This window comes from Pezoporus occidentalis, unplaced genomic scaffold, assembly GCF_034315485.1.
Source record: "Pezoporus occidentalis ecotype Australia unplaced genomic scaffold, CSIRO_AGI_Poc_V1 ctg109, whole genome shotgun sequence".
NCBI lineage: Eukaryota > Metazoa > Chordata > Aves > Psittaciformes > Psittacidae > Pezoporus > Pezoporus occidentalis.
Window position 1 is genome coordinate 2,863,164 of NW_026912875.1, and position 24,026 is coordinate 2,887,189.

The following is a 24,026-nucleotide window of genomic DNA, read 5'->3' on the forward strand; positions in this document are numbered from 1 at the left end:
GCAGGTAAGGTCAGGCACCTTCCAGCCCTCCAGCAGCAATGGCGCATGCTTTGCAGGAGGCAGTTATGGCTCCTGGTACCAGCACAACCTTTAGCTCAAGGCATGTAGCTCAAGGAAGCCTGAGCTTTTTGAGCAGTCTCCTTTTCAGTCTGTCCTGCCTTCTCTGAGAGTTTTAAGAATCTACTTTTCCAGTAAACAAGAGTCTCAGTCTTCCCCCTTGTGCTTCCTTGCCTATCCCACTCCAGAAAAAGGAGTTTCTTGGCCTCGCTGGCAAGACAGCCTGCTGTAAATCTCTGCAGGCCAGATGCTTTGTAATTTATTGCCCCCCTACCCCACCAGATATTTTCAGATTATTCATGTTACTTGCTGGCTTGCCTTTTGCCGTCTGTTTTCCCCTTCTTTCCCTTCTAGCAAAGTATTTATCCAAGGAAGGCCTTTCACACATGTAAAAAATTCTTCAATTTAGATACATCAGTTTCAAAGAAGTCCATCTCTTATGCTTTGGTATGGTTTGTCCCTCTTGACTTTGACTTCGCCTTCTCTGTAATAGGAACCTATGTTGCAGAGGAATCTGTGGCTATTGGGTTGCCTACTGCATCTGGTAGAAGTGTAACGTGAAGCAACAGCCTCTGAATTTCGGAGGCTTAAACCGTGTCCTTTCCTGGATCTCTCTTGCCACATGTCACTTCTTGTATGTGAAGTTGTTTATTTGGCTAGATGATGGCAGTGTGTGGCTTTTGCTGTCTCTGCAGACGCATATGGTCCTGCTGATAGAAAGTCCTGTGTGTCTGCCTGAGATTTGCAGGTGGCAGCGGCATGTGCAGAAAGAAATGGGTGGAGTTGGCTGCACTGTACAGCACGCAGGGCACTGCAGAATCCCTATCTGTGGGAATTGCTAGTCAGCTCTTATCGGTCACATCCCAGCGCAGTGAGTTGTAGAAATCAAATTAGCAGACAAGTCAATTGCTTACATCAGTCAGAAGTTTCGCACTGGGGATGATGTGATAGTCCAGGGCCCCTCGCTGGGGAGTGTCCCTGGGTTTGATTATGAGGGTTGTAACAAAATGAAAACCTGACAGTGCAGTTTTGTTTCTCTCTTGCCTTTTTTACCCCCTTTCTTACTCAGAACATTCTTTCTCACTGTCATTTGGGCCAAGCAAAGCAGAGAATTTGTCCTTGCTGTGAAAGCAGAGAAAGCTTTGCCCTGTTATTTTATAAAACAAGTTGTTGTGACATACCACTTGGTTCCTTACATCACTCAGTAGTTCATTAGTCTGTCACTGTACAAGCATATTAAATGACAAGCTAAAAATCACAAGACAGTACAGTGGTCCATTGAAATTTGTAAAGGATATCAAATATTCAAAGTAAAGGATGTGAAAAGAAGCTATTTGCTGTAAATACCAATACCTGTAGTTGCACAAGCATAATGAAGTGCTGTTCGCTGCCAAGCAGCGGACGGCTGCTGACAAACACGAGGCTGTGGGAATCCCCACAGTTATTTATTTCCAGAGAGCTGCTACTGCTTCAGCAAAAGGTCTCCTTCAGAAGCTCCAGCCTGTCATGTGAGCCTCTTCTCCTAAACAAACAACATGGATAACTTGAAATCAGAGGCAAGATCAGTTACTTTCAAGCTCTCAGTGGCACAAGGTGTGGTGTTACTAATTTCTCTCTGCAAAAGCAATGGACTCTGGCTTAACATTTTTGGAGGGCTGTTACATTTTTTTGTTTTTTTCCCTGTACTGCTTTCCCTGGATATTTAAGTCATATGTCATGATACCCCCTGGTAATTCTTAAGTTTCTTTATATTAACTTCCTAAGGGCAGGCAGCAGACACACGAAGGTTTTAAGGGCAGGCCTTCTGAATAAAAGCTTCAGAGCTCACATCAGCTCTTTCAACAGTAAATCCCAAATTCAGTTTCAGCTTCATCCCACCGTTTGGAAGACTGACTAGCTATATATTCAAAACCTAAAAGGTGGAGTGGATTCTCCATTGCTTTTAAGTGTGTTTTTCAGAAGGGTAATTATCTTCACTGCTAATAGGTACATGTTATTTCTGCTATGGTTTTGGTTTCCAAATACTTGTGCCTTGTTAAGGCTTTGTCTGCTAGTAATACAGTCCCCAGCCTCCTCTATCCAAATCTGTAATGAATTAGTTTCTGAGGCTTTTGTCTGTAGCGATTCTAAAAATAATTTCTTATTGGAATCCAATTGAATCCGAGGGAAGCGAGGTGATAATCAAATGATGTCACCCTCACTTCTTGCGCTGCATCTCGCTGCCTGCCAAAACTAGCAACTGTTGCTATGTACCCAGGGGAAGGTGATACTCCCAGCCTTTTCTTGGTGCTGGGAAGCACTCCTTTCTAGTGCTTGTCAGGCCCCTGAGAGCTGATGACATTTGTCCCAGGCTTTTCATTTTACCCTTACTTGTTGGGATAGTGATGGAGAAACGTGAATCGTGTCCTGTGGGGTGCGTTGAATTCTTCCTCTTCCTGAAGAAGACCATTTCTCACAACCACTGCCAGTCTGGAGAGCTGCTGTGGTTTAGCTTGTGAAGCGCGGTTCCTGAGCTGTGTGGTAATGTCTGTGAAAATCCATGCACTGGGACAATGGCATTACACCATGATGCTTCCCAGCCAGTTCAGGTTTTTTTTTTCAGTAGCACTCCTGCACACTTGGCTGATGGTGGGACTCTTCTCCCAGCTTTTCTCTGGATACTTCCAGAAGATTAAAAAAACCCCACCAGAACAGGAGGGCTCATTGTCACGCAACACATGGTGTTCCAGAAGTTCTTCAGTAGTGATCCCAATCCTGCTCTAGCAGCAGGTGGGTGATGTAGCAGGTTGCTCTTCTCTCCAGTAAGAGTCAGCATGAACCGAGGATTTAGTACCTGGCAGATGCTGTTCAGCACATTGCAAGGTCCAGTTGTCAACAAGACTAGAGCTGTGATTTGTTTTATTTTTATCCCATGCTCTCCTAGTAAACGTGCTGTTGGGGTGTCCCAGATCTGCTGTTAATGCAGCTTCTTACTGTTGGTGTGTGCTCACAAAAGGGTAAATGCTCCTCCTGACAAGCATGTGACAACTATTAATACTCACAGGCATTAGGCTCTGGCAGTGTTACCTCTGTCCTGCTAGCACTGCTCCTCTGCACAGCAGAGCGCTGGGCTTGCAGAGACCTCTCTGACATGATGCCCAGCATCGCACTGACCTCTCTGGGTCTGTGCCTGGAACAGAGCAAGAACTCTGTACTCCCCTGTGCTGGCTGGCTGGCTGGTTTGCCTGGAGCTGTGGGATGTTGTGCCCTCCTCTGTCTGTGCCAGCTGGCCCCTTCCTGGTGGGAGGGCAGCTGCAGGTACAGGGCTCTCCCAGGCCTGATTGTGTCCCTGGATGACTTCCACCCACCAAGGACTCTGGGTGTAAACCTGGGAGTGAAACAACTCAAACGTTCATAGGGCCTTGGTTAGCACCAGCACATCTTGGCAGCTGCTCCCTGCCCTGTCTGCATTTAAAAGGGATTGCTTACAATTTTTTGTCTTCACTTTGCTACAGTTGTTACCTAAACTTCCAAAGTTCCGTCTTTGTGTATTTGGGCAGTGCTGGAGTGTAGGGTGCTGGAGTGCAGGCAGCCTGAGATACAGTCATGGGTTTGTATAGGACTCCATTTTTAATATTAAGCATGCATGGTTGCAAACAGTGCAGTGCCTGGTTCCAGCCATGTCCTAATTCTGGGGAGGGAGCAGGGGACGGAGAAGGGGCACAGGAAAAGAAAGCTCTGTGTTCACTGCCTGGTGTACCAGAATGATGAGGTGGGGTTGAAGAACTGAGGCATTTTATGTCATCATAATTCCCAAGGACTCTTTTCCAAGAAGGTACACCATCCCAATAAATAGCAGCAGGCCAGAGATAACTGACATGTACGTGCCCATAAATGGTGAAGTTATTTAAAATTATTGAAGTTATTTAGCCTTTTACCAGGTGAAAAAAAAACAAAGTTATCCAGGTGAAAACAAGGAGAGGAGTAAAAATGGGCAGAGTACCAAACTGTGACTCGTTCGAAGTAGCTTGTGAAAGTATCTTGAGGTCATCTTTCCTAAAAGTCTTTGAAATTCAAAGACAATGGACTCTTGCCTCTTGGGACATGGACCAATTCCTTCTCCTCCTCCTGTCAGGTGCTGCCTAATAGTTGCCCTTTTTTTCCTCTTTTGAATACCCCTGAATCACAGGGCTTGCTCATTCTGCTTTTTCTCATTCAGGTCTAAAACCTTACGGACAGTGTCAAAGTAGTGAAGAGGACAGCATATACTGGATCCTAGAGCAAAGGAAAGGGGGTGGGCAGGAGAAAGAGATGACCCTGTCTCTAGGCTTCTGTCCTAATCCTGCAAACTTTTTCTCCAGTTCTGCAGAGGTCAGCCAGACTTCCTGCATGAACAGCAATTACTTGCTATTCAGCATCATGCTCGGATTATGCTTAAAGTAATCATAATAACATGGCTAGAGTTTGTGATAAGGCATGAATGGGGTGCTTTAAGCCAAATGAATGGAGAGGCTTCTGAAGACATGCGTGGGATTAATTAAATAGAAGTTTTGCTTGTTTGGCAAGCAGGGCTGAGTTAGGCCAAGGTCTGGAACTCAAAGTGTCTCCCTAAAAAGAACATAGAAATGCAGTGCCACCAGTGTCCAGTGTGCACTCCCTGGCACTGGCCCCAAGGAGGAAGGTTAGTCCAAGAGCACATGATCTTTTCAAGAATTATCTGTCCAGGTGGCCCAGTTCCCTGTGTCCTGGTATCTTGTGTAATCCCATGTTTGTCACTGCTATCAAATCAGGAGGCAGTGTTTTGAATCACCCTGTACTCCTGTTGCATTTGTGATTATGTTGTTGGCTCTTGAAGTGGGAGCTGTCTGGGGCCTGGAGCTCCAGAGCAGCTCAACCAGTGAGGCCCAAAGGCATGGTCATCGCTCACAAGTGTAGCACTGGAGCAGCAGGAAGGAGGTGAAAATGGCCAGAAATTTCACCCTGTTGTACTGGAATGCCTTATGAGTACAATCAGGGTCTCCTAATACAGAAGGTCTGTCAGGTAACTGCATTTGGTTTCCTGGAAAATCAGCTTCATTCCTTGCTGTTCTACTGGACAGGTGTTTTCTGTCATATGCCTATGTTAAGCTACTTCAGTAAAATGCAACTTATGAGTGACATGGAGTCCAAAGTGCCCAACAATTCTACAACATTGGAAAAAAAGATGCTCCTCTATGCCTACAGCTTTATGGTTTCTCACCATCCTGACTGTAATTTCTTTTGACACACTCATTTAAGGGCAGTGGGGCAGGGGAACAACTCTTCAGCCTGAGTTAATAGGAACCCGAGTGCTGCCTGCTCCTGCCCGTGCAGGAAGAGTGCCACAAGGGCAACAGCTGACATAGCTGGCAGCTGCTGCAGCTGCAGGAGAAGACAAGTACTCATCTGCTCTCTCACACTGTCCTCCCCCTCTGTTGACAGCATTTCTGTTTGTCCTGCTGAATCCTTATGTGGCTATCGGTGCCTGTCTGCTTGAAGGCCCAGAGTATGGTGAAAGGCTGGCCTGCTTCTTAGCCTCTTCCTTCTTATCTATGTGTCACAGGAGGAAAAAACCTAGACAGAAATAGGTTGTCCTGGGTCATCCCAATGATGATGGCAACAATTCATAGCTGAAGTATTTGACTTGTTAACCTTATAAAAAGATGCCATTAAATACTGTATTTAGCTCCTCAGGGGAAGTAGCCCAGTTTCTTTTTCATTTTCCTTTTCTCATCCCTGTTTTAACGTTAGTGACTCAGCTGTCACTGTGCTTCGGAAAGACCGCTGGGGTTATAGCTGTGATTGGATGGTACCAAGAACACATTTCTGCTGAAAATAATTATTATGGTGCATTTTCGTCTTAAAGGTCTGATGTGAAACTACTGAAAGCTTTTCATTAACTTTTGCAAGCTTAGAAACTTGCCTGTGAACGAAATTGGAAATTTCTGTGTGTCTCCTCTTGTTTATCCTTCTCAACAAGTCAAAGTCTGGCAAAGACTGGTGCATACCTAACACTACAGACTGAGGACGTTCCTGTTGAAGTCCACAAAGCATCTCACCAGGTATGCATTTAGATACCTGCAAAAGCCTTTGCAGGTTAAGAATCTCGCTTTGCAACAGGGCACATGGTCAGATCATATAAACGGAATGGGTTTCCACCAACTCTGAAAATAATCTGACTAGAGGCAGGTGTGAACTCCTCTATCTCCCTAATTTTTTCATTCTCTACTTTGCTAATCTTAACCAAAAAAGTATCCTGGTTCATTTCTGTTTTTCTGGCTATCCCATCTCCTCTAAACTTTAATCACAGGAAAAAAAAGAAGGAAAAAAAGGGCATAGGGATAGCATGTGTTAGCCTGTTCTGTGTTTTGCGTATCAGCTCCTATTACAGAAATATTAGCAGACCTGTCATGATGTTTGTGCATACATGTTGCTCAGGGTACTTTGTAGTGGGTCCCTTCCCTTTCTCAGAAGGAGGGGAAATATCCCCATATGCATTTGCCCTCATCTGATCAGCTGCAGCTTGAAGGTACTTGCTTCTTATATACCTTTGTTACGAAAATGATACTTGGCATACCTAGGAGGCCTTGCATTCTTGAGCTATGAATACTGTGAAGTGTCATAAGAAAAAGATGATGTACAAAGGCACAATCATTCTTAGCATCGTCCCTTAAAATTTGCCTTGTGTCTTGAACACATAGGTGTTGAAAATGGACTTACTTCAAGCAGTGTAGTTCCACTAATATAACTCAATGTTTTCCGCCTAAAAGCAGCATGTTACATGTGTCCATCCAGCCCACCTGGGGTCTGGGACCAGTTTCTCTGAGAAGCAGAAATTCGTCCCCCTGTCCAGTGCTGGAGACTGGACAGGAGGATGAATCCCTCTGGAGGGATTGTGTGGCCATCTCAGTACACATATGGCTTCTGGAACTCCAAGGCACATAGATTTTGATTCAGCAAGTCAATACTTACAATTTTCCAAAGCAGGGGATGGTGTCTGTGAAGTGAGACCATCTCAGGGTACTGAGAGGTTGCCTCAGTGCTTGTCCTGAAGGGCAAGTAAGGCAAAGCTGGTTTGTGCTAGCAAATGAACCAAAGCAAGTCTCTCAGTTTTATCTTCTGTGCATCTTTATTGGATTGAAGCTTCTTTGTTTGCCTGTTGAGGCTGTAAACTTCCAAATGCAAGTGTCTTCTACTTCTGCAGTCCTTCCTATAATGGGAGCTCAACCAGACTGCAACCTACAGTGCAGGTAATTCTTGTCCTAGTACCTGGTGACGACTGTGGCTATTGGTACAGTCAGGGTTCTCAAAACCATCACCCTGTGGCTCTGCAATTGTCTCTGAAAAACATCCCAGTCTGAGTGATACAAGGGCCTCACCGTGGCCTGAATGTTGGCTTCAGAAGGGATTACTCATGTGAACAGGTTCAAACCAGGAACATGAAAGGGCTCCTCTACTCATCGGTCTGCTATTTGGGCTCAGGTGTTGGGGTGGGGTGCTAACACAGCATCATGAAATGCCAAAGCATTTTGACACAGCCTAGCTTTAGGCCCAACGTTTAGCACTTACAGTTGTGATTGTATTGATGGCAGTGATTTTAGTTTCTCAGATTAGGTAAATAGCTTAAAAAGTGGAAAAAAAAAAAAAGAAAAAAGGAAAAGATGATGACTTTCATACCTGTGCATTTACCTGGGTTGTGAGGTTTCTGGGATGGTGCTGTTGCATGTGAAACAGGAATGTCCTGCTTGCTGTAGCAAGGGGCTGATTCACTGGCAGCATAGTAGGTGTCATCTTCCCTTTTGTCAGCTCCTCAGATATATTTTACCCTTGCAGTAAACAGAAAATTGATTTTTAAAAATCCGGTAAAACCAGTAACATGCAAGTCATGTCTGACCTGGAGCTGCCCAGGTTGGGTAAGGAGAGGTAAATTTTAGGGCTGTAAAAAACCTTTTCTCCATAGGGAAAAAAAAAAAATCAAAATCAAATGCTGTCAACTTGGAGGTTGCAGCCAGGGCATCACACTGTGGAAACTAAAGCCGTGTGCCTCAGCAGGTGAGTCTGTGGGTAGGGCAGGTTTTGGGGTTGGGTGTCACAGAATCAAAGAATGGTTTGGGTTGGAAGGGACCTTAAAAATCATGTTGTTCCAACCCCACTTCCATGGGCAGGGACACCTGCCACTAGACCAGGTTGCTCAGATCCCTGTCCAGCCTGGCCTTGAACACTGCCAGGGATGGAACAGTCACAGCTTCTCTGGGCAACATGTTCTACGCTCATAATGAAGAATTTCTTCCTTATATCCAGTATCAATCTCCCCTCTGTCAGTTCAAAGCGATTTCCCCCTGTCCTATCACTACATGCTGTTGTAAAAAGTCCCTCTCCAGATTTATCGTTGGCCCCTTTAGGCACTGGAAAGCTCCCCAGAGCCTTCTCTTCTCCAGCCTGAACAAGCCCAACCTCTCTCAGCCTGTCTTCATAGGAGAGGTGCTCCAGCCCTTGGACCATCTTTGTGGCTTCCTCTGTCTGGACTTGCTCCATCAGGTCCACATCCATCTTATGTTGGGGGCCCCCGAGCTGGATGCAGTGCTCCGGGTCGGGTTTCGCAAGAGCAGAGGGAGAGAATCACCTCCCTTGACCTGCTGGCAACAATTCCTCTGATGCAGCCCAGGACGTGGTTGGCTTTCTGGCAGCTCACATTACCAGGTCATGTTCATTTTCTCATCGACCAACACCCCCAAGTCCTTCTCCTCAGGGCTGCTCTCAATCCATTCTCTGCCCAGTGTGTATTTGTGCCTGGGATTGCCCCAGCCCAGCTGTAGGACCTTGCAGCTGGCCTTGTTAAACTTCATGAGGTTTGCACAGGCCCACCTCTCAAGCATGTCAAGGTCCCTCTGGGTGGCATCCCTTCCCTCCAGCGTGTTGACAGCACCACACAGCTTGGTGTCATCAGCATACTTGCTGAGGGTGCACTTGATCCCGATGTCCATGACCCAGCACAGTGCGCCTGTGGAAGTCAGATTCAGACTGGGCTGAAGAAAGACTCCTGCAGTAAGCCCACCTCCCTACTGTTTGTATAAAAATGGTGAGGAGATGGATGTTTTTGTCCACCCTTGTCATCTGGCACAGTATGAACTTGATTTATGTATAGAGAAAGCAAGTCTGTATGATTTTTCAAATATGTTCTTAAATGCAGTGTTTAAAGTATGTTTCCCAGTGCAGAGGGAAAACACAGGAAATTGTACGACACTGAGAGGCTAGGGAGGACCCATGTGTTCTCAGGACGAAAGCAGAATGAGCGTCAGAGTACATCAAAAGGAAAACTGATCACTTTCTGCTTTCAACAGGCATTAATATTTTAAAGCTGCCAGTTTTGAAGAGTGTGCAGGTATTTATTGGTAGTGCCACAGCTACCGAGTCCTGAGTCTTGAAGGAGGAGATACCTGTTTTTCAAGTTGTTCTGTTCGCTTGTCCGCTTGTCCGTTGTCTCCTAATTCACACCCTGTCCACACCAGCACTGCACTAACTCCGTGACTATATGGAGTTGCAGTTGTGTGTTTCTACAGAGGCTGTCCTTCCCATGAGGCTCCCAAGGGTTTTTTGCCCCTAAAAGCCATTGGGTCAGAGCCACCGAGAGTCATACTTAGGTGTGTCTCTGGCTTCCTCTGGTGCTTGGATGCATGGACCAGGGCCCATCCCTTTGCCACGTCATCTGCTAACTGAAGTGCATCGTATCTTCAAATGCACTTTTTAAGCAGATAGTATCTTCAGGTTCAATAATAAACTAATTATGTGCTTAAAATAGCACAGGCGAGGGGTTCTGTTTCAGATTAGTCTACATAGCAGAAATGCCAGGGGCTGTTCTGGAGATAGCTTGAAGGCTTTCTTGCGAGAAGGTCTCAGGTGCCTGTGCCGGCTGTTGAAGAGCTTGCTCAGGCCTGATCAAACTCACTCAGGCGACAGTGTATCAGATCTATTCCTCTCATCAGTCACACGTCAGCCGTAACTGTCACCAGATTTGCAGTTTAATGTGCGCAGCTCAACACTTCCAATTAATCCAGCCTGGGTATTTAACAATCTATTATTTCAGAGCTAGCACTTCACTGAGCCACGTGCGAGGCAGCCCTGCACTTCAGTAAGGCAGGAGCCCTGGAAGGCTGTTTTCGTGCACACGGGTTTTACTCTTTCCCTGCCGCTGTGTGGTGGGAGTTATTGCTGGTCTGGTTGCCTTTCACAGGCTTAGGAAGTGTTAAAATCAACACGTGACCATGAAAAAATGTCAAAAAATGAAGATTATAATAGGTGATTCAGCAATGAGAGGCTTCTGTGTTCTTCCATGGGAAGCTACTATTTTTAGTGAATTATTATAAGCTGTAGCATCACTCACATTTATTTTTAAAGGCATGAAAGAACGCCCATACGTGTTTCTAAATAGTTGATGTATAGTAACGGCCATATGCCGAGAATGAGCAAAAATAAAGCACTCTGGTTTCCACACTGACGCGTGAGGGTTGTGCTGGGATCTGCGCATCTAAGAAACGAAAAACAGAGGGTTTTTAATTTTTTTTTTCTTCTAGTTGTTCTTTCTAGCAAAACAAACCCCAAGCCTTGGGGGTGAAAGTCTGCCTCGCAGTAAAACTGCATTGTTTTCATTGAGGTCTAACTGGGTGACCACTGAGGTTTGTGAGGACTCTTCCAGTAGCTTCAGCAGCTGGTGGACTGGGGCTGTGCTGACAGCGGTAGCTGTTGTTATGACACTTACTGTACATATATTTGGGTTGATTAGTTGCGTGTGCCTGCGCTTCTTGTGGGGCTCTGTGGCACGGAGGAGGAGAAATGCAGCAATGCCGTGCTGAAAGGGCTCCACAAATACAGAGTGGCGTCATTTCCAAAGTTCCTACGGTGGAAAAGCTTCAAAGGCTGGGGCTTGCCATTAAGAAAAATATAAAAGAAATAAAGGTGCTGGTGACACAGCTCCTGAACAGAAATGAAAACTGTTTTGATCTGAGTCTGCAAAGCCCCAGCCATGTGTGTCTGTCGCAGCCTTTTTGTATGCAGCTGCTTGGGTTTAAGTTCAGTAAGGGGCAACACTTCCACTTTCTCGCTGTGTTCATGTCCCAGTCAAACCTGCACTGAGGTGCCTCGGGATTTTCACAGATCAGCACCTTACAAGAGCCATACCTTAAAGTAAATGCCTGCTGATAATTAAGTTAAATCCTTTGGTGGAAATCAGCTGTGTTCTTCCATTTTGGACAGCTGTGAGATGAAGTGTGTGGAAGGGAGTAAAAAAGGCAGCTCTTGACGAGGTGTCTTTAGCAGCCTCCTGATGTTGGTGCTTGCTTCCTGATTCCCAAATCCTGTTTTAACATGGAAGAACATCGGCCTAGCATGCAGAGGCAACACTTTATATTTTAAGGGGCTTCCTATAGCAAATGGTGCCTGGGGTACCTGTCTCCTGATGCTGGGAGGAGTTGTTGAAGAGACCAGCTTCGTTCTTGCTCCGCAGCTGCATTAGTTAAAAGTATCAGCATTTTCCTCATTCTCTGCTTCCTGTCTCACAAACACCCAGTGGAAAAAAATATATGACAACCAGCATGCTCTGCTCACAGCAAAACAAATGTTATTTATTAGAGTCCTCCTGCGGTCAGAGGATATCTAACTGTAAAATAACTGGAGATTTTTCTGCTAACTGGAAGCGTGATATTCTGAGACAATTTCCAGGCAGTGTATATTTTCAGCTAAGTTTTATTTGCGTCAGTGTAGTGATTTGCAATATCACTGTTTGCAAAGAGTGAGGCAGCAGTTGTTTTAGCTAGAATTAATTTTTAAGGTTGTTTTTCTCTAATCAAAAACTTGATTAAGTTGTAGGTCAGTTCCCATAGCTCTATGCACTGAGATGTTTTTTCTTTTCGAAAGGGAGAGCATGAACTTCCTTGGCAGGCACGTGGCTCACATACTGTCCTTGTGGCAAGGAGCAGCTGGGGCGGTGGGGAGTGAGGCACATGTTGTTAGGGAGGGCTTGTTTTCCCCGTGCTAATCACCTTCTCCTGTTGTAATTTGGCATGGCATGGTGCCCTGTGTGTAGGATGGAGGCAGATCAGCGGATTGCTTTCCTATCTGAGCCAGCACATTTCAGAGGATAAATCTTCGCCGCACTTAATGTTCTCCCAGGGAGCTTTAATATCCCGCAAGGCTTTCTGCTCTTCCTAGGGGTTGGGGACGATGGGCAGAGACGGAGGCAGAGAGCTAATTGCAGCGAGGGCCTCTTCTAGCCATTCCCCTACCACCAAGGTCAGCAATACTTCTTTGAAGACAGGATGAGGAGGGGAATCCATAGGGCCACCCTTCAGATGCTGAGCTTTTTCTCCCTAAATCTGTAGGGATATTTTTCCCTCTTTTACTGCAGGAGGGCATGCTTGAGTAGGGCTGAGCCTGTGTCACCCTGCTTATACTTTCCAGGGCTATGAAGACAGTAGCCTTTGCCAGCCAGGTATGAAGGAATGTACCCTGCAGGACCCTGGTGCACTCTCGCTGCCTGCTTCTGCTGAGCATCTGGTGGGATTTGTGGGAGCTGCCTTGGGAACTTGCAGATGATACCAAACATCAAGTATCGAAAACATTTGGGTGTCAGGAATGATTTCTTTTTCTGGGCGTAATTTGCTTAGTGCCCCCCCCCCTTTGAAAGAATATAACAACCTGGAGTACATAATATTTGGTTCTATATGAAAAATATGTATATTGATACAACATGGATGGATGGATATTGACGGAGGACTTTCCTTATGATTTAGTTCTTGCTTTTACTCTGGTGCATCTCTAGAGCACCCTCACTACTTTATGTAATTATATATATTTTTCTAGTTTGCAAAAACTCATGGGTAAGAGGTGGCAATTCTGAGACCTTTTTGGGTTGGGGATTTCAGAGTTCCTTGAGAAGAGCAGCACTGCACCCTTACAGAGCTAGGCAGAAAATGACTGCATGGAACCAACAGATTGGTACTTCCTAAAAATCTCCTTGCACAGACTCGCAAATCCCTTTCACCAGAAATTCCTACATATGTGCGCACAATTGGCAACTTTAATTATTTGGAGTCACTATTTTCTTGATTACTTGCAGTTGAATCTCATTGGGGACTTTAAAACAAGCAAAGTGTAAAACTGATAGTTGAAGCAAATTTTGAGTTACTTCAGGAGAAGGCACTGATCTGGACAGGTGGGCAAAATATGCTAGGATTATTCACAGCCTCCTGTTTTAGCAATAGCTGAATGCAAAGAAAGTAGTTTGTTTCATTTTGCTTTTCTTAAAGAAGTAAGCTTTAATGGAGGCCCTCTGCAGGGGTGTTCACCCCAGAGGAGATTTGTGCTACAGCATTTTGAGCAAGGTGTCATAGGCTGGAAACTGAAATTCAAGTGGCAAGCAGAGCCATGGGGAAGAAGGGCTCCCCGCAGTCAGTGGAGGTTAATAAACTGGAGTTATTTTCATGGTTACTTTTCAGTGGTGTTAGATCTGATGTCTGTCTGTACTGTATGGCCAACAGACAACTTCATATGGTGAAATTAGAACATTAAATATGTTAATACAGTATAAAATAAAGTGTAATTCTCTCAAGTGAGCATTAGCAGCATTTATGGGTCTGCACATAGCATTTGTTTTTCTCCCATCATGTCCTGGTATCCCACTTGTTAAAATAAACAACTGCTTTTGATTTATAGCCTTAACTTTACAGTTTAGGAGCCTGTACCTGAAATACTGAATTGGCCACTCACTAGAAAACACTGAAATAAAAACAGACCAGTGTGTAACTTGGACTCGGCAGCCACCAGCTGCACCTCATCTTGCTAATGTTTAGGCTTGCTTTTTTTTTTAAAAAAAAAAAAAAGTGAGGGCTTTTAAGAGTTAAGTTACACAACTCTTTTTATTTTTAAAGCGAGTGGATTCCTTGTTGCATTGTTGAGGATGATAAATTGATACCACATGTTGCTCCCAGACAAAAAAGACTCTGTACTGCAGTGGAAGCACTTGCAGCTGGTGTCTGCGTTAATGGACGGGCTCCACAAGGTAAACATGGCTTGGAAGAGGCTGAAGCAGGCACGGGAAAGAGGAATTTTCTCCATTTTAAAGGCTCAAGCATTTGCTGCTGTTGCCTGATTGGTGCTGGGTGTTGAAATAATGTGCAGTCCTGTCCTCCCCGGGAGACTCGTTCAAATGTTCGTACCGAATGAGGTATATGGCATTTTGGCAATGTTGGAGTGGCCTCTCCGGGAGTTTACCCATTTGCAGTCATATTGGAATATCAAGGGAGACACGTGTAATTAGGACATGGTAGTTGATTTTATTTATTTAATTTTTGTGAGCAAAATGTGGCTGTTTCCATTGAGCATTAACTGAACAAAATGCGGTGCAGTGGGCCAACATTTGTGAAAGCTGAGAGCATGGCCCTGGGTTTGGGCAAGCTGCTGCCACCCCTCGTGTTGCTGCCCTGGCTACAAGTGGGCACCCACCCCACTGTGCCCCTTCTCCTGAAACCACTGGCCTAAGCCATGCAGGGTAGTAGCACTGCTTCCCTGTGGCACTATGGCTCCCTCTGCTCACACAACACCTGCCCTGCCTCATGTATTCCTCAGCCCTAGGTGTCCCTCATCTCCATGGCTGGTCATTCTTCCCTGCAGGACCACTTCCCCAGGCGACTGGGACCCAGCTGGGCTGGGCTCACTGCCATATGGGATGCTCTTGATCTTATCTGCAGGAACCTTGGGCTTCTGGCTCTTAGCAGAGCACACAGCATTCTTCAAGTCCAGTATAAATAGTAACACTAATAAAGGGAGGAGCTCATTGTATTTCTTTTCTACTCTGCTCTTGTACAGTCCATATGTTGTACCCATTGGTGGTATCTGAGCTCTTTCCAAGGTGTCTGCAGCCTGGCTAGCATCTGTCCCATCTACATATGGTCTCCAGGGCAGATGATGGAAGTTCCTTTATAGATCTTTTAAAGTTTCTCATTGCATTTTGGCATGGAAAAATGCGTTCTGTTTCCATCATCATGGCCTAATCTCTCCCCCACATAAGTCAAAGACAAATCCTCGTTAATTTGATCAGCAGCAGGTTCAAATGATTAACTGTATTTTCGTAAGATGTATTTTCTTTGCTTCCCTGCCTCCTTTATGGTTTATCGCATGGTCATATATTACTAATGCATGTGGTTGTGAACGAAGATTGTCCCATGATATTTTCCTATAATTTAAGTAGCTGGGAACATTATTTGACAGCTCCGAAACCAGGTAGAAAATACAGTTATTTCCATCCTATGCAGCCTGGTAGCACAGCACAACAGCCTTTACTAATGTGAGTTGTCAGTCTTGGTGACTCCTGTAGCAAAACTCGCATGTGAAAGGATAATAGGATCCAGCCATAATTTGATTTGGCAGAGCATCCAACACAAGGAGAAACCAAGAAACTCAGATACTGTTGCTGAAGAGGTTAGCGGAGGAGGTTACGTGAAAGAAGTGGGTTTTAAGGCAGTGTTTGAACAGAGGGTGGAGATAGGGTACACAAAAATAAATTGGCCCATAATTATGCTTAAGGAAACAATCTTCCTACAGAAGAAAAGTAAAGAAAAACAGAAGCTGGAGTGTAAGTAGCATATTGCTTAATGTAAAGGAAAACAAACTGCTCAGATTTTTTATAACCACCAGTTTTCAATGCAGAAGTATTATTACATTATTATTTGAGCAATACTAACGCTGAGCAAAAAGGTATAATAAGAAGAAAATTACACTTGTGCTTACACGTATCCACACATGCAGGACCCCTCATCCTGAAAGGTGCCTCAGTCTCACAGTTTTACCATTTAGGACTTTTCATGGGTTTAGAGTGAATAGTTTCATACTACGGCTACCACCAGCACAAATAAGCCATTTTATGATGAGAATACTAGAGGTTGAGAACTGTTAGCTGCTGGCACTTCGGCTGAGTGTTTTTATATCTGAAGCTATGTGGCACACTGTGTATGCCACCTTGGGTGTTTCTTTTCTGTGTTTTCTAAGATTTTTGTCATGAGAAGGAGTCACAATGCTTATTCTTATACCCAGCATTTATAGGTGGGGAGCAGCATGGTTTGCGTATCTCTTGTAGCCATGTGTAGTGGTCTAGCTCTGGGTGTCCTCACCCTGTCGCTGGCTCTTCATGAGGAGAGATCCGCAGGCAGATGTTCTCACAAGTGGTTGTCCATGAAAGTGCTGGGAGATGAATGTGAGAGCTACCCGCACTTGATGCGGTACAAGCTGGAGTATCAACATTTATATTTATTTAAAAAATAGCAGTTCTCCTGCCAGTTGAGAGAAATGTGAGCAAGTAGGCAGTGGCACCTACTTATTAGAATTTAGAAACAGACTGTTGCCAGACTCAGAATGTAGTTAAAATGTCATGAGTTAAATAATAAAAATCTCTTTCCTTCCTTAGACTGAAGAACTATTATGCTGCAACTCAATCCACTATATTTTGATGGCATGAAAGTTCCTTAGAAAAGGACAAGTTTATAGCTGAGGCACTGACTCAAACTTCTCTCGAGTATGTCTGCAAAGTCTGGTCTGCTGTTTTGTGCAAATTGTTTAAAACATAACAGTTGCTATTTTGAACCGTGGTCCATATGATTTCTCTTTTCATTAAGTGATAATCACAACCGCGTCTGCTGTCTGCGTGTGAGAAGAACTTCAGGCGTGTTTTCCATTTCACAATCTGACAAAAACCACAACGCTTAACAGGGAGAAAAAAAGGCATTTTATACTGAAAGGAATTGTTTAAAAAAAGCTGGGCTGTATTACTTTATACATCAAACGTGTCTCCAGTTCGCTTATGTCAAACATCCATTTATGCTAAGGATGCAAATGTCAAGATGCTCCTGAATAATTTGTTGATTGATTCATTCTTTCCCCATTTAACTCTGGAATTTTTTCAGTACTTTGTAAATGAAGGACATTTACTCTGGATGGTTTGATTATGCTGTGATCCTGTGGACTTTGTGTTTTTAAAGCACGCTGGTAGAACAAATGTGATTTTTCGCCTCTTCATAGATATACCTGGTAATTGCCAGAATTTAAGAAAAAAGAACTCGTGTGACTTTTTAAACTTAAACATCTTTAACCTGGAGGAATAGCCTATCTGTTTTGTCAAAGGAATATGGGATAGCTCCAAAACTCTTTGGACTTGCATGTGAAAGAAAATACAACCCAAACCTGGAAGCATTCTCACTAGCAAATACTACTTGCCTGTCCTTTCTTCGAGCCATATTTTAAGCCCAAGATCAGCAGGATTTTCATGTCAGTTATTTTGGTTGAAGTCTGGAGTCTTTTCACTAGGGTACCGTGTGCTGGTTTTCTTGGCCTCTTTTCTCATTCTGAGGTGATTATCGTTGTTTTGAGCCAGCGTAGGCTTTGGATGGTAGCTGTTGCTGACTAGTGCAAGCAGGTAATAGGCAAGAGCAAGCAGTGCACGGGCTCCCTCAGAAGTACTGTATTTTGTAGCAACCTGTACTATGTGGGGTATCCAACTGCGTACATCAGCTTTACACAGCTCCGTTATCTAGCAGCTTACAGGGACAGGGATATCGTCGTGTACTGTGTCACATCTTGTTTTGAAGACTCTGAGGATAATATAGCGAGGGGACAGCTGGCCAGCTGCTGCAGTACAGGCGTAATTCTGGTGCCTCTAATCAAGAGAGAAAGTACAGCTTAGTCATGCACAGAGTGCCTGTGGGAGAGGAGCAATAGCACTTGCAGTTTCCTCAAGAATTATTATAACAAATACACCACACATGCCCATGAAGAATTAAAAAGACATTTGCAAAGGCTGTGATGAGTGTGACTACCCCTCCAGTCAGATTTTTGCCGTGCCTATGCAGTTTTTATTTCAAGGAACTGATGGCAAGATTGCTGATAGTATAGAGAGAGGTCTGTCCTGAGTCAAAAGTAAGGGAGAAACATCTAACTCCTTGCTAACAGGAGTGGAGCTCCTGAGTGGAGGAGTGGAGCTGCCATGCTCCTTTCCTTAGGATGCAGCTTTTGGGAGTGTAGAGACAGACACCAGGAGCACACAGGTAGTGCAAGCATGGGGCTTATTTACAGCAGCATGCTGGCATGCTGCAGTCACACTCCAGTCTTTCCATATTCACCACCCAAGAAACCCATAGTGATGCCCAAGAGGGTCTAATGTTTTTATTCATGTTGCTGTTTTCATGTGATGTTGGTTTAATGATTGAGATTTGGGCAGCAAAAGAAGTGGGGTGCCAGTCTTGACATTTTGTTTTGTTCCTTTCCTGCAGAATTCTATCCGGCACAACTTGTCACTCCACAGCCGATTTGTCAGGGTGCAAAATGAAGGCACTGGGAAAAGCTCTTGGTGGATGATCAATCCAGATGGTGGGAAAGGCGGCAAGGCGCCCCGGAGACGCGCTGTGTCAATGGACAACAGCAACAAGTACACAAAGAGCAGAGGGCGAGCAGCTAAGAAAAAGGCAGCCCTGCAGACTGCCCAGGAGGCGAGCGAGGACAGCCCTTCTCAGCTCTCCAAGTGGCCAGGGAGTCCCACCTCCCGCAGCAGCGACGAGCTGGATGCATGGACAGATTTTCGCTCCCGTACGAATTCCAATGCCAGTACGATCAGTGGCCGCTTGTCACCAATTTTGGCAAGCACCGAACTAGATGAAGTCCAAGATGATGATGCTCCGCTTTCTCCCATGCTATACAGTAGTCCATCGAGCTTGTCCCCTTCAGTAAACAAACCATGTACTGTGGAGTTGCCTAGGTTGACTGATATGGCTGGGACAATGAATTTGAATGATGGACTGACAGATAACCTCATGGATGATCTCTTAGACAATATAACACTTCCTCCCTCCCAGCAGTCACCCACGGGAGGGATGATGCAGAGAAGCTCCAGTTTTCCTTATGGTTCCAAAGGTTCAGGGCTGGGTTCCCCATCAAGTAGTTTCAACAACGCCGTGTTTGGGCCGTCGTCCCTGAATTCCCTCCGCCAGTCGCCCATGCAGACCATTCAGGAGAACAAGCAGGCCACCTTCTCTTCCATTTCTCATTACAACAACCAGACGCTGCAGGATCTCCTCGCCTCTGATGCACTTAGTCACAGCGATGTCATGATGACACAGTCTGACCCACTCATGTCACAAGCCAGCACAGCTGTGTCCGCTCAGAATTCCCGCAGGAATATAATGCTCCGCAATGACCCCATGATGTCGTTTGCTGCACAGTCCAGCCAAGGCGGTCTGGTCAATCAGAGCCTGCCCCACCACCAGCACCAGTCTCACAGCTCGTCTCTTAGTGGCAGCCGTGCCTTGTCCAGTTCCATCAGTAACATAGGCTTGAGTGATTCTAACAGCTTGGGATCTACCAAACATCAGCAGTCACCTGTCAATCAGTCTATGCAAACACTTTCTGACCCGCTCTCAGGCTCCTCTTTGTACTCCTCTAGCATGAACCTCCCAGTGATGGGACATGAGAAATTCCCAAGTGACTTGGACCTGGATATTTTCAATGGGAGCCTGGAGTGTGACATGGAGTCCATTATCCGCAGTGAACTCATGGATGCAGATGGGCTGGACTTTAACTTTGATTCCCTCATCTCAGCTCAGAACGTTGTCAGTCTGAATGTGGGAAACTTCACTGGTGCTAAACAGGCTTCATCACAGAGTTGGGTACCAGGCTGAAGGATCTTTGAGAACAGGGAAAATGGGCAAACAGGTCAGTGCCCCGTAGATGCGGCAAAATAATTGGTTCCTTAGTTTTATTGGAGTTTGCACCAAACCCTTAATAATAAGTGCACGCTAATAATATTAATTTGGCTTTTGATGGCTTGCTATGTGTTGGTATGCAACAGGAGCAACCAAGAAACATTTGGAGGTGTGGAGGGAAATGATGCTAAGCTATAAAAGCTGTTCAGCTGCAACACTGTCAGCACACATCTGATGCTTTGCGTCCTTCCTAATTTAGGCATGAGAAATGGTAATGACAAATCAGGAAAACCAAGGTGGAATATTTGTGGAGTTTAGGAATCACAGAGCTCCGACTCGTAGTCTTTGAAGTCGCAACAGATGGATTCTTCTCTGCAGCTGATGCCACTGTAGCCAAGATGTGTTACATAGGGAGAGGGCAGTCAGTGGAGCAGTGTTAATGCAGAGGAGGAGAAAAAGTGCCTTTGCAAGATCAGTGCATGCACTGAGGATAGGGAGTGTGGAACAGATCTGGACTGAATTAGAGTTGTGCTGCTGCTATGCTAGCTGAACTGTCTGGTTTGGGGGTTTTAACTGTATTTCTTGGGGAAAATCACCTCCAAACATTCAGTAAATGGAGGAATTAAATAATGAAATAGGAGAGGTGGGATCCTGGTCCCAGGAATGTCATGGGTTTAATGTTTTAAATGCACTAAAATTGTTGGTTTATCCTCCTCAGGACTGGGGTGGGTATCCCCTATAGGGGTGCTGGGGAGGGACTCTTCATTAGAGACTGTAGTGAAAGGACAAGGGGTCATGGGTTCAAACTTAAACAGGGGAAGTTTAGATTGGATATAAGGAGGAAATTCTTTCCTGTTAGGGTGGTGAGGCACTGGAATGGGTTGCCCAGGGAGGTTGTGAATGCTCCATCCCTGGCAGTGTTCAAGACCAGATTGGACAAGGCCTTGGGTGATATGGTTTAGCGTGAGGTGTCCCTGCCCATGGCAGGGGGGTTGGAACTGGATAATCTAAAGGTCCTTTCCAATCCTAACCATTCTATGATTCTATCATTTTCACTTGGATTCCACCAAGAGAATGTCTGTAGGTTTGGGTTCTGACGTTGGTACTTTTCACATGTTAGCCCTCTTCAGATTATTTTTTTCCATATTGTTGTATTTTTTTTCCCATTGCTTCTTTTCCACAGCTGTGGGCATTTGAACTTGTAAACGTTGTTTCTGTCATCCTTTCCTGATTCTGCAGTCTTCTGCCCATACCTCTGCCTGCTCACATGTATATGTTCACTGACTCATAGGGTAGGTGCCACACAAAGTGCCCTTTCTCCTTTCTTTATTTATTAGTATAAGGGAGTAGATTTCAAAATATAGTAGGATAAAAGGTTAGCTATAAATAATTGAAAGTGTTCTGTTAACTTCAGAATAATATGTAGAGTATCCCAGTGGTGAGGTTAAACAAGGTATTCATTCACTTGGCAGCTTACTTCCAACTCCCTAATTTTCTAGATGAAGGATGGAAAGGAGTTGGTGTCTTTGACTTTATGTTTCTTAATCTGCCCCTTTCATCTTTAATTGAGTTTTCATTCTTGTGTTTCACAGTTAGGTGTTCAAGGGGAAGCTCTGCAGTAGGTGAACCTCCTGAATGTCTTCTTGTGTGTATGGAGTACCCCAGGAGACGTGTGCTGTGATCTGCTGTCTATGAGGGACAACAGGACTGCACAGGAGTCCTCCTTTCAGCAGTTCTGCAAAGCAGCATGCTCCAGTGGAGCGGTTGGTTTGTGCAGTCTTTTCTCTGTCAGTAGGAAATTTTCCTCTGGTTCTTTCTCATTTTCTCACTCAAAGCAAGAGCATTTCAGTGCATGGCCAGGAGAAAGGCTGCAGAGGTGAGCTGTAGAGGACACCATGTCCCCCTGACCCTGCATGTCAGGGCCCTGTATGTGGCCCCGTGGCTAGGGCCACAGCTGAATTCTGGTTTTCCTTTAGTTCCAGTGCTGGAGAGCTTAAGGAAAGGGGAAAAAATTCAAATAATTGACTCATGAACCAGGAGGAAATATTTGCAGAAGGTTGCACTTGCTGACCAGTTCTGTCTTCCTCCACGTGCACGAGCTGTTTGGATTTAAAAGCCCTTTTTACATGAAGTAAAAGAAAAGGCTGTAGGAACTTTATCACTGTGAGACATCTAACAGTACTGTCTGACAGATGGGGCCTAAAAAATAGATGTTATTGACATCTTTGCTTGGCACAGGCAAATAGGGCAGTCTCCCACTTTCGTAGCTTTGTTTTCTGTGTATAGGCAGAAGTGGTGTGTTGGGAAACCTGCCTGGGCTGTGCAGAGAAGGCACACTACACCACCTCCTCACCCATGTTCACTGCTGCCTCTTTACCCCAGCCTGTGCCATTCACAGAAAGCATATCCACTGTGATCTTTTTCAGGCTGCTCCCTCTGAATAGAGGAGCTGACACAACTGTATGAGCAGAGTCTCATTGCAAAGGACAGATGTATTAATGAGACAGCTCTCCACGGTGGATTACTGTCCAGTCATCTGTGGAAGCCTCTTTCACTCTTTCTGATAAGTGGACTGGCTGCTGTGGTGTGCCTCTGGTATCAGGTGCAAGTGCAGATGATTTCTGCTGAGCTGGTTCATCAGCACCCTTCCTTGTCTGTTAAGCAGAGCTGTTTGAGAGTTTGTCTCCCTATGATCATCTTGTATTTTGATAGGGGCTCCTCATGTGACATCAGGTGCAATCATTCTGAATTGCTTTCTCAGTTACTTCTTTGCTTTGCTGTAGCAATAGGAACCCCTGAATTGAAGTCTTCTTTTGGCAATGTTTATGACTTCCATAATGAATCTTTACAGGCGTGAAGACTGGGGAACACTTTGAGCAGAACAGCCTGGTGCTTGCTCATGCTAAATCCGTTTCAGAAGGGCAGCCAGGTGTGTTTTACAGGCAGGCAGAAGCAGTTACAATGGATTATTGGCATACCTGGGAATAGTGAGTGCTGTGTTTGCTGTGAAAAATAAGAGAAACTTTGGAGTCAGTTTTCAGGAAGGAAAGAAAGAAGCAAGACCATGGGTATTTAGTTTATACATGCTCTAGGTTTAGAGGGGGATTTACTTTGGAAGAAAATCAACTGCAGATTCTTCATAGGGGAAGTAAGAAACCTGTGCAGAAAACGCCACAGTTGTGGGTTTCATGGCTGTGCATGTTTGCTGCACATAAGCCTGTGCACAGTCCCTGGAGAGAGCCTTGCCTGTCCCAGTGTGCTGCCCTTGTGCATGTGAGGCTGCTTATGCCCAGCCTTTCAGAAATTCCTCATTCAGCCATATAAATGAATTGGGTTTGGCTTGTGGTTTTGGTTTTTTTTTCTCTTACAAGAAGGAAAGGAGAAAATCAATATGCTCTTCTTTTGCTTTATTCATTCAGCCATAATTTTCCCTTCTTAAACTGGCTGGGCCTCTATTCCTCTATCTCTGCCTGCTTCCCAAGAGCACTGGATACGCCCTACACCTACTCAGATAATCATCACCTTGTTTCTTCAGCTTGTTTATCAATAAAGATGTCACTATCTCCTCACCTGTCTCTAGAATACCTTTTATTTTGAAATTAATGGTTCCTTCCTTAGCCTGGAGTCCCACACAGCTCTGTACTTTGCTCCGTGGTCCTTCTGAGCCAGCAAGTCCCAAGGAAGAGTAGTCCCAAAGAGATTGTTATGGGAGATTTTTCAGGACATTCACTGCTTCAAGTTCAGAAGCTGGTGATCAACTACCGCTTCGGCCAACATTTCCTCTGGTATCAGCCATCGAAGAAGTTGCTTTTACCTGGATTGTTTCAGTGATCCAGTTTACAGTAGTGCCATGCAGGCAGTGATGTTGGTAGGGCTTGGGCAGGAGGTAGAGGATAGCTCAGGGCAAGTAGGGCAGTAACTTCCTGAGACTTTGCTGTCTGAAAAACTCATCTAGGTGCATGTTCTGAAAGAGATTTTGATGTGCCATTTAGGAGGATGCCTCTGGGCTCTGTGCTGGAGCCACATTGACTTGTTTGAAAACTACAAGTAAAACACTTCACAGGTCAGTTAAAGTCACTCATTTCCCCCTAGCATCATCTTGGTCCTTCATCTTGTTATTGTAGCAATGGAGTGCACAAGCTACTAATAGCAGCGTCATATAATGTTTGCACAATTTGATGATTAACATCTCTCATAAAGCAAAATCCTAGGAAATGTAACAAAAGATCTGTTAGT

At 44.9% G+C, this 24,026-nt stretch overlaps 1 protein-coding gene across 4 annotated transcripts in view; it reads left to right on the plus strand.

Moving 5' to 3' along the window:
* The window catches only part of FOXO3 (forkhead box O3), a 93,154-nt gene that overhangs the window by 56,624 nt on the left and 12,504 nt on the right, over positions 1-24,026 (plus strand). For 2 of the 4 annotated variants that reach the window (XM_062625017.1, XM_062625008.1), the window contains exon 2: positions 18,366-19,800. The exons of 1 other annotated variant lie outside the window; for it this stretch is intronic. In XM_062625017.1, the coding sequence (XP_062481001.1) occupies positions 18,366-19,766 (1,401 nt within the window). In that variant the 3' untranslated portion in view covers positions 19,767-19,800. Of the gene's footprint in view, positions 1-13,961; positions 14,108-18,365; positions 19,801-24,026 lie in introns of those variants that run through there. One more of the 4 variants, XM_062625026.1, reaches the window with a different exon arrangement.